The sequence below is a fragment of the Gadus morhua genome, chromosome 3, assembly GCF_902167405.1.
Source record: "Gadus morhua chromosome 3, gadMor3.0, whole genome shotgun sequence".
NCBI classification, from domain to species: domain Eukaryota; kingdom Metazoa; phylum Chordata; class Actinopteri; order Gadiformes; family Gadidae; genus Gadus; species Gadus morhua.
Window position 1 is genome coordinate 5,145,822 of NC_044050.1, and position 12,390 is coordinate 5,158,211.

Consider the following 12,390-nt stretch of genomic DNA (forward strand, 5'->3'; position numbering starts at 1 on the left):
AGAGCTGAGTCGCAAGGCAAAGCTCTCGATCTACCGGTCGATCTTTGTTCCTATCCTCACCTATGGTCATGAGGGTTGGGTGATGGCCGAAAGGACGAGATCGCGGGTACAAGCGGCCGAGAGGCAATTGAATAACGCCTGCACACACACACACACAGGCACGCACGCACGCACAACGCAGAGTGGTAATCGGGAGAGTTGGGAAAATTCCCTGTGGCCCGTTAACGTTTCGGGGGGCGCCGGGTCAACGTCGCAACCAATTCGGTTTTGTCTAGAGGGGAGTAACTGAGCGCCCCCTCCCGAAGTGGCACAGCCCAGGTCGGCCTTGAACTGCGATTGGTCAGAAAGACGTTACAGCTAATGGCAACATTGAACTCTCATGCAGGCTCGAACAGAGTGACACACACACACACACACACACACACACACACACACACACACACACACACACACACACACACACACACACACACACACAGTTTTTCACCCACTCCGTATAACAGTTATACGTGTGTTGGTTTTAATTAATAATAATAATTTTGGATAAACCAAAATTATTTTAATTTTATTTAAAGGTTGATGTATTTAATTTTGCAAAGATTTAATTTGGTATTGTTTTAGTTCAAAGGTTATGCATTTTATTTTTAAAGACCTTATTTATTTTATTTAAAAGGATGTTATTTACATTATCTTTATTTGAACATTGCTGTTTTATATTTTGTTGGTGTCTATTTTGTACCGTTTGTGTTGCTCTGTTTATTTAAAAAATAAATCGGAGAAACTCAGTACTTGTACTCTTGAGTACTTGAGTAGTCTTTTCACTGCATTCTTTTTTACTCTTACTTGAGTAATTATTTTTACGAGTACTTTTACTTCTGCTTGAGTAATTATAATCTTAAAGTAACAGTACTTTTATTTGAGTACATTTTTAAGCTACTCTGCCCACCACTGTGTGCGGTGCCTGACAGGAACGGTGCGAGTAGGCTGGCCCATTGTGCTGGATCCCAATTCTCCCGAACCGCTGTCCTCTCAAAGGTATTGAGGTATGCCTCTATATCATCAGTCTCTGTCTGCTTTAAAATAAACCTGCTGGGGGCAAGACGGGAAGCTGTAGCGCCTGCAGCCACGCCGCCATGTCCGGCTGCTAGCACTCCCACCAGCTTCCGGGTCGTAGCCTGGTGCGCCATGCTCACTTCCACTAGCTGTTTCATCAACGCTTCCATTGTTGTCCCTGTGTTGGTCTATCTATTTAACTTGGTTTTGGCTGCAAGCACGCATTCTCCACCACGTGTAGCGGGCCAGTGGGTGTGGGGTTTCCACGCTACCAAGTCAAATGATACACACAACACCGAGAGCAGTTCAATAAGGTGATTTATTCAAAATAGACGAATAATTGTCACCAGGGTGGGGAAAAGGGTAATCCAGAGTCCATAGTCCGTAGTCCGTAGTCCAGGGGTCGTCACCGGGAGGGTTCTCATGCAAAGCGGTCGGTACACAAATAATCCGTCAATGTTCAGGTTTCCTGCACTCTTTGGCCACACACAGTTCACAGAGGCTCACGCAGAGGCACTCCGTAGTAGGCTTCCCTCCATGTGGTTGCATGCTCCCTTTTATCCCCAAGCACTCCTGCCGAATGCACCTCTGGCTTGCATCGTTAAGGGAGGCAGTCCCTGTAAAGCTTGGGGGTGGAGCCAGCATGCTGCCACATACCTCCCCTCAATCACCACCCCTCCCTGGCGTCTACCACAATATATATATATTGAATCTAGCAAGTGAACAGAAGAGCCGGGTAAAACATTTTGCATCATGAAATGAAAGTCCCTTTGAAAAGCGTATTCTTAAATATAAACATTTATTTAACTATATTGGCTCATCTATCTATACATACATTTATTGCAACATTATTTTACATATTTAAATTGATTATGTGTTAATCAATATCGAAATGGAGGACACCACAACACAGCAGTTCTTGTTGTACACTTTATTCTCAGCCATGATTAGCCATAGACACACTGCAGCCAGTTTACATTGGTCTTTTACAAGTTTGATAAAGTAACACATGCCCCCATAATACATTATATATATATATGTATATATATATATATAATATATGTGTCCCATAATATATGTATAGAACTATCATCACCACAGAAACTTAATTCTGTTTCCTCAAAAAAAAAATGTCACAGTGAATGCCTACTAGGTCAGCATTTTGCATCTACTATTCTAAATCGCAATCAAAGGAAAACAGAGAAAGTACATCACAGGTTGACTATAGGTTCAGTAGCGAGGCTCCAAGCTGTGAATGATACAAGAGATAAGGGTTCAACCAGCCCCATCACACCCACATGTTGGTGTGCCCTCATGCCGTGTCCGGCCTTTTATAAGCTTAACATTGAAACTCTTTCTTCTGTTCAATGGGCATGAACGCTTATACCTGTCAGACATTCAGGAGTGCAATATAGTGGTGTCTTATTAGCATTTCTTCTATTTTTTGGCTGGAAAAAGATAAATAAATAAAAACCGATCCCCTCACAAGCAAGCGAATACAAAACACAAAAACCTGGTACCACACAATCTGGGCAAAAGGACCACTAAAAAAATAACTGACGACATGTCTACTGACCATTTGAACCAAAGTATCTTTACCTAAAAATAATAATATACACTAACAACCTACAATTAAACTCTACCAAACAATAATTTTAAGTAATACCTATTTAAAGGAAACAATATATATCCATAAAATAAAGATTTAAATGAATCCCCTTTCACACACACACACTTAAAAAAGAATGCTAAAATAGGACATCTCCAGAAGAGCTGCTTACAATCTTTCAAAAAATATTCTCTTCGACGCAGCTGTCGATCAACCGTATCCGACTCAATCACAACTTGTACGCGCACAAACACATTTAAGCGCACAAAAGCTCACCCAGAAGCATACACACTGCTCATATTATGAAGTAAAAACTGCACAAAACAGACAAAAAAACGACATTGACAATGAGACACAAAGAAAAAAGAGGTATGAGATACAGAGACACCTTAAAAAGCAATTGAGGCAAAAAAAACAACTAGATTCAGGAAGCAGCCTATAGCTAGTTAGCATAGTGTCAGATTTTGATTAGTCATGCCTGCTCTACTTTACATGGGTGATTAATATTCCATAGGCTACAGTTGTTCGTAATTTCTAGAATATATATATATACCTTTCAGAGACAAATATCACATAGCATACACAAAACACGGCAGCAGTACATACGAATTTCAATGTTAATAAAGTTATATGTATTTGTTTTTGGTGACATCTTGACCCCTAGACAAACGTGGAGATACTTTTAGGTATACAGTGATTTGAATATAGATCCAAGTGATAAATTATAATAAATGTGTGGTTTGGTGAGAGGCAGTGCAGTGGTATAGTGTCCAAGTCCAAGCACATACGAACCAGTGTTTCGTTTTCTCTGGTATTTCTCTGTCAGAGCTTTGTGAGATAGCTGTTGTAAATATCTAATCTATTTTTGCTTTGTTTTGCATTATTCTACCACAGAAAAAAAAAAAATTACATCCAGGACAAATGATCATGACATCAAAAACAAATCAGGCACATTCTTTTGCCACAAAAATAAAATAATAGCAAAAAAATACAATTTAGTTTGATAGAGAAGAGCAACCATGTCGAGTTACACAACGAGGCAAGGGAAGGGAAAACATCCTGACTGGTGAAGGAAACATCATGGAGGAAGACTGGTAGGTGGCAACGCATGAGGCCCATGCATAGGATTGGTGAGAAAAAAAGGGGGGAGGGGTTTTATATCTTCCTTTTCTCTTCTTCATCCTCTCTGTCGTCCTCCGCTTCGTCGTCCGATTCGTTGCCGTCTTCGACCCCTTCTTTGTGGAGGCGGTGGTTGGGCTGAGGGAGCTGCAGCTTGAGGCTGCGGGGTTGGGGTCTTCTGCTGGAGTCATCCTCCCGCTCCGGGAAGACTCTGTTCCCAAGGCTGGCTCCCCTCACCACCGTCCTCCTCTGGGTGCGAGCTCTATGGACTCGAACCCTGGGCAAGGGCACAGGAAGAGCGTACTGAAGGAGGTTTGAATAGTGCTAGTGCATAGAATCTTGGATGCTTTTTGCTCTATCATATTCACCGGTTTGGAGGATCACACACCACACATAATTAGAGAAAAACATGTTAGTACAAGTCCAAGGATATTGTGCTTTCTAGTAGTATTTTAATTCAAGTATAACTAAGAAATTATCAGTTGGGATCCACACACAAAAAGCATCTACTAAGGCCCCGTCCCCACAAAGCCGATTTTTGGGTGAAACCGCATAAGTCTTGTGCGTTTCGGCCAACCGTTCAGACGGAGCCGGCGAATCCGGTGCCCGAAACCGCACATTTCTGAAACCACCCTCGGAGGTGGTTTTACATCTATTTCGGACCTATGCGTTTTCCTGTTAGGATTCGTGTGGACTCCTGAAACGCAAACGATGACGTCATATTTTTATTTATTATTTTATTTGTATTCTTTTTGTAGCTTTAAATAAAGCCCCTTGATACATTTAATTACTAACATTAAAAAGTATTTCTGCTCAATTTAAAAGGTTGAATCTCCTCGTGACTGAATGTTTCTAACCACTGACTGAATGTTCTCTAACTGTATGCGCGCTGGTTGCGCTCCACCTTTTTCTGTGGAGAACCAGCGCCTTGAATATTTACTATAGCGTTTCTGCAGCTCGATGCGGTTTCGCAATGACTCTGTCTTTACGGAGATATTCCTGAACTGCATAAAACAAAACCGTTTTATGCGGTTTCGGCTCCGTGTGGACGGAGCCGATATGGACGGAGCCTCCAGAATTTCTTAGTAGAGAAACTTCAGAGGTTAGATTACATTTTTGTAAAGCCTGTAACACACTTTGTTAGGAAAGGTTTTCATAAAATAATCATATAAACACATCACACATGCATGTGCACAAGCACAAGCATACACAAACCTCTGGACCATCGTCCCATCATCTCTGACAATCGCTCTTTCTATCACATCAGGAATCTCAACTCTTTTTAAACCCTGTATGTATCCCAGGGTCTGTGGGAGCAAATAAAGGAAATTATCTGTGAGATCTGCCAAACCGTAAGATAGATTGATTCAAACATATTGCAAAGGACAATATACGTCACCTCAGATTGGTAACATGTTAAAAAAAAAAAAACATACATATATATTTATATGAATGTAATAAAGGAACAAATCATTCTGAAAGCACATTTCTATAAATTATGGGTCAAAATATAATAACTACGAGTTAAAGAAATACTCCCTAGTCTAGGGTGAGCGGCATCTGAGTACTCCAATCAGCAAAATATGGCACCATCATATCTGAGGGTCCCATTCAAATACAATGCTAAATAAATGCATATTTTTGATTCTATATTTATCAAAAAGAGTATGAAGCTATTTGAATAATTAACATTAGAACCGACGAGAAGGGGGTAATTTTAACCGCTAGCAAAAATAAAGAAATCTATTAAACTCTGAACCAGTTTAAGCGTTCCCCATTCATTGCTTTTCCTAAATATGTATAAAAGCCTGTCGGCTAAAAATACAGAAATGTATCTCAGAAAAAAAAATAAATCCAAGCAACTTCGCGACTTCATACACTGTAAACACGATCCTCACTGTATCCAACACTGCATTTAACCATTTCTCCAGCGGGTGTCGCAAAAAAATACCATCACAAATATTGTAGAATATTTTTCCTAACCAATGTTGAATATTTTGGATGGTATTATATTGATTGGGTTAATGATTTCTTTAATCTCTTTCTAAAAGGGGAACGGTAATCATAGTAGAGCCAGGTAATCAGCCTGGGACAAGCCATTGGACTCACATGTCTCTAGTGTAACGCTACACAACAAAATAATCAGGTGGATAGTAGATAATGGGACACACCTGTTTGCAGTCGTCCTGAGTGGAGGCAAGCTCCACTGTCCGCTGGCCCTCGACAACTGTGGTCCTCCCAGTCCTGACATGACAATCCCCAGCCACCGCAGCCTCCAGCTCAGAGAAGGTCACCTGGAAGTCCGATTCCAGAGCGATGGTATTGGTCATTAGTAGTATTACCATATGCATTTCCCACACACTCTCTCTCTCTCTCTCTCTCTCTCTCTCTCTCTCTCTCTCTCTCTCTCTCTCTCTCTCTCTCTCTCTCTCTCTCTCTCTCTCTCTCTCTCTCTCTCTCTCTCTCTCTCTCTCTCTCTCTCTCTCTCTCTCTCTCTCACACACACACACACACACACACACACACACACACACACACACCCAACAGACGAGGGCTGTGCATACCTCGGTTTGGTCTCCTTCGCTCTTGATAATGGTTCTCCTCAGCCCCTTGGAGGAGCCGTCTCCAAGCACCATACCGCGGGAGCCCTGGGGTGCTCCCACCGCCGATAGCTCCTCACACTCCATGCCATCAGCAGAAACACACTTACGGATGACCTTGCGTGTCACCTGAGGACAGATGATATCGATTGATCAGGCCATGAATTGGTCACAAATAGCGCACAGATTGATGCTGATAGTGTTTAATGCTAACACTGCATTGCCACCGTCTTGGTGCAATATTAGCTTTAGACTATGTTTTAAATTAAAATGCATCACCCTTTTGATCACAACATGTCCGTTTTCATCTGTGTACTTCTCTTCTGTTACAGATTGGGGGAGATCGGGCATTTCATCAGCCTAAAAATGTAAAAGTAAGTCAGTTACTTGAATGTTGTTGTACAAAGCAAGTCTCTGCTACATACTTATATATCTGGATAACTCATTAGTGGCAACAATCCTTTAAGTAGAACAAAAAGTCTTCAAAATAGTTAGTCATGGCACATGACACTAGCCTAATACAACCAACCCTCCTGCAGAAATAATGTTTGAAGCCATATCCATAAACAATCTTGTTAAAGGAAATTCAACTACATGGAAACACATTGATGAGTAGATGTAACAGTTTATGTACTTTATAGGCTCTTTCACAGCAAACCAAATCTGCCCATGCTCAAACTGATACCTTCATAACAATTCTTCGCACTATTCTTGTGGTCAAATATTCGTCATCAGAAGTTTCTGATATTGTTCCAAGTTCATCAGCGATCTCCTACCCAGGCAACACAGATTTGTTATGGTTTGTGATTTGCTGAATTGTTTACCAACAATATGTTTATAGAGAACATAGATTAAATAAAAATTTAGAAAAATGTGAGACATGTCATAACAGCCCAGTTTTATAAAGCAAACCATGCATATGTTTAAATTAATAATCAGTCCTCTAACTGTCCAACAATACAATCCGGCCACATATATATATTGTAAATACTATCTCTGATATACAAGAGACCCGGGGCCCGTTTCAGAAAGCAGGTTCAACAAACTCTAAGTTAAAACCTTAACTCTAGGTTGACCAACTCTGAGCTGTAAAACTCTGAATTTTCGGTTTCAGAACAGGTGATAACGCTTAGTTCAATCAACTCTGAGTCAAGGTAACTCTGAGTGAAGCTCGTGCATGAGGATATAAAAAGCCCTCATCAATGGAACACAGATAACATGATTCACCATGGCAACAAGTACTAACAAGCCTCGATCCTCCTACTTCTCCCCAGCGGAGTTGCAAATCTTAATGACTGCAAATGCAGAAAGCGAGCATATCTTTTTACTTAAAAGCAATACTATGTCAGCAGCCAAAAAGCGGGAGCTCGCATGGAAAAAAACAGCTGACCGAGTCAGAATATTTGAGAAAAATAAAATGTTTTCTCTTGAATGTTCCACTTATTCAACAATTATATTCCATGTGTGTTTGTGCGCACAGGTGCAACCCAACAGGCCCCAAACGGACTTGGCTGCAACTAAAAATGAAATATAAAAATGTAGTTCAAACAGATAAGGTATAATTTAAGTACAAGCAATTGTGATGTTGTTTAGCCTGCCCTCATTAAACAGCATTTAGTGGCTGCATTCAACATGTGATAGATATATTTAAGTAATTAGGGAAATCTGCTAAACAAAGAAAAATCCCAACACTGACAGTATTTAAAATTGTCTATATGAAAGCAACACCTAAATGCCTTTTATACATACAAGTCTCCAAATTTGTGTTTTCTGGTTGTCTTAAAATTTGACCTCCATTATAGCCAACAGAAAAAAGGCAGAGTCAGTTAGAAATGATTGAAGCATATCATGTCTCTAACAGCTCTTCCATCTCGTGCATCAGCAGGGGGGTCAGGATTATTATCTGGATCATTGGGGGAAAGAGTACATTGTTCTTCTCTAATAGTGGCAATGTTGTGGAGAACCAAACATGCCACTATAATGTCACAAGCCCTTTCCGGGGTGACCCTGAGCCTACGAAGGCATTGGAACCGGGCCTTGAGTATGCCGATGGTCATCTCCACTCTGGCTCGTGTCCTGCAGTGAGCCAAGTTGTAGTGTTGCTGTGGGCAAGGGTCAGGGTCAGGGTAAACGGTCAGCAGATAGCGCTGGCAGGGGTACCCTCTGTCTCCGAGTAGATAACCATCAAACTCTCCTATGATAATACAAGATACACTTTATTGTTTCAGTTGTAATAGGAGGAAACAAAATATTGATCATAGGATATAACTATATACTGGATATATAAACTATATATATAAACTCACCACGGGCAAATCTGGCACTCAGTGTAGACTCACGAAACATTCGTGAGTCATACACAGACCCAGGCCACTTCGCTTCCACATTATTTATCATGTGGGCTGCGTCACATATGATCTTTACAGTGGAGAACAGTAATTAGCTGTATAGTGAAGCATATTTCATTTGGAATGTTAAAGGCTACTATTTAGGCCTACCTGTACATTAATGCTGTGGACAGATTTCCTATTCACATAATCTCCTTCATTTATTGAAGGAGCTATGATAGGAATGTGAGTGCCATCTATGCAGCCAATCACACCTGGAAACCCTAAAATATATCAAATTGACTGATTAGTGCTTCAAGTCTCAAAGCTTTATGACATAAATGAATTACTGCTTAGACTGATACCTGCAATTCTGTGGAACTCATCTTTGAGAAGTCATGTGGGTCTGTTACTTGGGAACACTACAAACGTGCATAGTAGCCGTTTCGTCACATTTCGGACAGCCCGACAAGACAGTTTCCTTGGACACATGCTCTGCATCACAGACGTTATACAAAAAACTGCCGTTGGCAAAAAAACGAAGTGCAATGCAAAGAATTTGCTCGGAACTGAGTGTGTCCACGATGTGTCATGTGAGCGATGTGAGGGCTGAGAATATTGTTTATATAAATTATTGATGATGCAGAGAAACGGAAACGCTCAAACAGGTAGCTACTCATCAGGGAATGATAAAACATCCAAGTATCTGCGCCTCGACATCAACTGGCTCTTCAATAAAAGGACACGCCATGTCTGCCACTGCCTTCAGTCTGCAGGCTTCAACTTAAGAGCAGGAGAAACTCGGGGTTAGTTGAAGAAAACCTGCCAGCGAGCAGGTTAGGTTCACGGAGTATGTTGCCAGGGTAACTGACTCAGAGTAAAGCTGAACTGGCTTTGTGAAACTGAAAAACCAGAGTTTCCCTCATCTCAGGGTTAACTAACTCAGAGTTTTCACTAAACCTGCTTTCTGAAACGGGCCCCCGGACAAACTGGGGAAACAAACATTTGCTGGTGTATGCCCGAAAAACACATTTAGATAAAACACCATGCAAGAGTTTAGTAGGCCTACTGAGTTAACCAACAAAGCAAAAATAACAGGTTTAAAGACGTTCAGGGTTACACTCATGACCAGAGAATATCATTGAAGCAGCCATTCCTTGGAGCGGGTATTTTGCACAGCGAAGCTCATTGGCATTTGCGGGTTAGCAGGATTTTCCAAATTGCATCTTACCCTTGCCAGAGATGTATCTTCTTCAACAGGCTCTGGCCCTCCCCTAGCAGCATGTTTTTTTGAAGCTTCATAGAATGCAGAATCCTCATTGTTTGAATTGTGAGAGTGGACCATTTCTTCACTCTCTACATAAATGTCCTCAGAAGACTCGTTCACATACGATGCATCTTCATAACTTTCACTCCCAGAAGACCACAGGACTCTTGGCTCATGGATTTGAATCGCAGAGTCGTTAAATTTAACATTTGGTTTTTCCCTTCTTTGCAAATTAAAACGATCATCGGGCTGTCTTCTCTGTGACCTACTCTCTCTCTTAGCATCACCAGCCTCAGTCTCTGATGATTCAGGGGAGGCCTGTTGACAGTCAAAGAAAGCCTCTGGATCCGAGCTCTCGTATTTCGTGGTATGGAGGACACCATGCACAACGTCTGCGTAGGTTGGAGGTTCGGCGTTGTTCATCTCTTCATGCATAGATGGCAAGCTGACGTTGTCACTGGGAGCTGAGGCTGTCTCTGCTCCAATATCAGTGGGAGATTTAAATGAAGAAAGATGTATGTTTTCCTCGATTAAGGAAAGTGGTGTACCTGAGCAGGGGTACGGATTTAGTTGCTCAAAGTGAAAGTATCTGTTAGCTTTTCCAGGTTCAGGTGTTTGTAAGGTCAAAGCAGTGGGAGACTGAGAGGAGAGATCCCCAGTTTCTGTAATGACTGGGGAAGTAATGTCCGACATGTGTGGTACTTGATCGCGTGTACACTGTGATTCTTCAGCACTAACATAACAATGATTCTGTGGCAGAGAGGGTTCACACAATGCTTCTATTTCCCTATCAATCTCAGATATTACTTCTTCATCTTCTTCATTAATAGCAGGCAGATCAGTTGCACATTCCTCAGACATTCCTGCACCATCTAGAGACGCAACTAAGGGTACAAGCCCGGCAGCACTATCATCACACAGTGTTGATGGAAACACCCCTTCTGATTGGCTGTCTATAGGGGACGATGCGTAAACCTCGTCAGTTTTAATAGAATCCCTTTGCTCCAAGTTAGGATAATGAACCTCTTCCGCTGTCACTCCATTTGTTTCTGAGGAGATTATAATTAGATCAGGGGTGATTCTAGAGACTTCCCTTCCAGCCTCACTTGGAAAACCATCATGTACGGCATTTTGTGGAGCTGATTGATCTGGATCTTCCTCCTGGTCTAAGTCAGATAACATGGTGTCTTCATTGTTTCTGCGTTTTTCTTCAGGGAATTCATCTCCTGGTGAAAGGTCATCAAACTCCACATATGGTTGGTCAGCTTCAGGACTTTCATCGCTGGATATCGATTTTTCAGCGTCAAGATTCTCAGGTCTTAATTTCAGTTTATATTCTAAGTCGGACAGCAGCTGGTCAAGTTGAGGTGAGCTGGACTTTGCTGTTGTAGTTTGTTCTGCTGACATGACTGATTTATCATCCTCATTGTGTTCACCAGCACTCTGTTCAGGAATATGGCTGAGAAGGTCTGGGACAACTGGGGTTTCCTCACTTGTGTCGAATTCGTAGCTCTGTTCCTGCTCCTGAGGCGAGTTGGAATCCCTTGCTAACTCCACAGCAGGTTCAATTGTACTTGTTGTATTAGAATCGTGTACCTCTGGGTCAGCAGATTGACTCTCAGTGAAAAGGGATTTGAGTATCTCATGTGTCAATGATGGCATCTCAATGGCCGAGATTTGACTCTCCTCTAAAAATTTGAAATGTTCTGATGATTGTGACTGATCTCTCATTAATGATGACCCTATGGGAACCTGGAAGAGATGATGGAGTGGAATGGAAACAAAATAAACAAATATGAAATTACAATGAAATAATTTATACGGCATGCAGCTTAATAGATATATACTAGAAATGCTTTTATGTTCTGTCAAGGGCTATTATATTCCACAAAAGCAACAACAGCCTGTTTGTTAATTTTAAGCCCTCACACACACAGCCAAGGTAACGAGACACACACAATCCTTATTTCTATATTTTTACACTAATGAGCTAAAGGAAATACATCATTTTGAACAATTAAATAAAACATGATATGAAATGATGAACATGATGAAATGTCACAATAGTAGTACAACTTTACATTTGTTTAACCTTTAAAGCAGCACACCAACCAGGTCAGTGAATACTACTCAGGCTTACAGCTTCTCAGTGCAGGTCGACACAATATTATTATGGTGTTATGGCAATGTCTCTACTTTGTAAGGGTTTTAGTTCTTCATTGGTCTGCTCTAATATAGACATGCCACAGTTAAGCTACTAGAACTAGGATTAGTGGAGGCTTGAGTCAAAAGGCCATTCAAACGTACACATCATCACTGTTACTTTAGAAAAGTATTATTGGCCAAGTGAGAACTGTCTTACCGGCAATGAACGTTTGCTCTCTTCATCTTTCAATTTCTTGCAAAAGAACAACT

General features: G+C 41.2%; 1 protein-coding gene across 18 annotated transcripts in view; it reads right to left on the reverse strand.

Annotated features, from left to right (window-relative positions):
• Nucleotides 1-1,969: 1,969 nt before the first annotated feature.
• Nucleotides 1,970-12,390, reverse strand: part of ank2a (ankyrin 2a, neuronal) — a 96,208-nt gene continuing 85,787 nt past the window's right edge. For 15 of the 18 annotated variants that reach the window (XM_030351558.1, XM_030351547.1, XM_030351557.1 and 12 more), the window contains 7 exons: nt 9,940-11,727; nt 7,067-7,153; nt 6,661-6,741; nt 6,346-6,510; nt 5,953-6,075; nt 4,997-5,088; nt 1,970-4,058 (listed from right to left, as the gene is read on the reverse strand). In XM_030351558.1, the coding sequence (XP_030207418.1) occupies nt 3,818-4,058; nt 4,997-5,088; nt 5,953-6,075; nt 6,346-6,510; nt 6,661-6,741; nt 7,067-7,153; nt 9,940-11,727 (2,577 nt within the window). In that variant the 3' untranslated portion in view covers nt 1,970-3,817. The remainder of the gene's footprint in view (nt 4,059-4,996; nt 5,089-5,952; nt 6,076-6,345; nt 6,511-6,660; nt 6,742-7,066; nt 7,154-9,939; nt 11,728-12,390) is intronic. The other 3 variants (XM_030351552.1, XM_030351548.1, XM_030351553.1) reach the window with 3 other exon arrangements.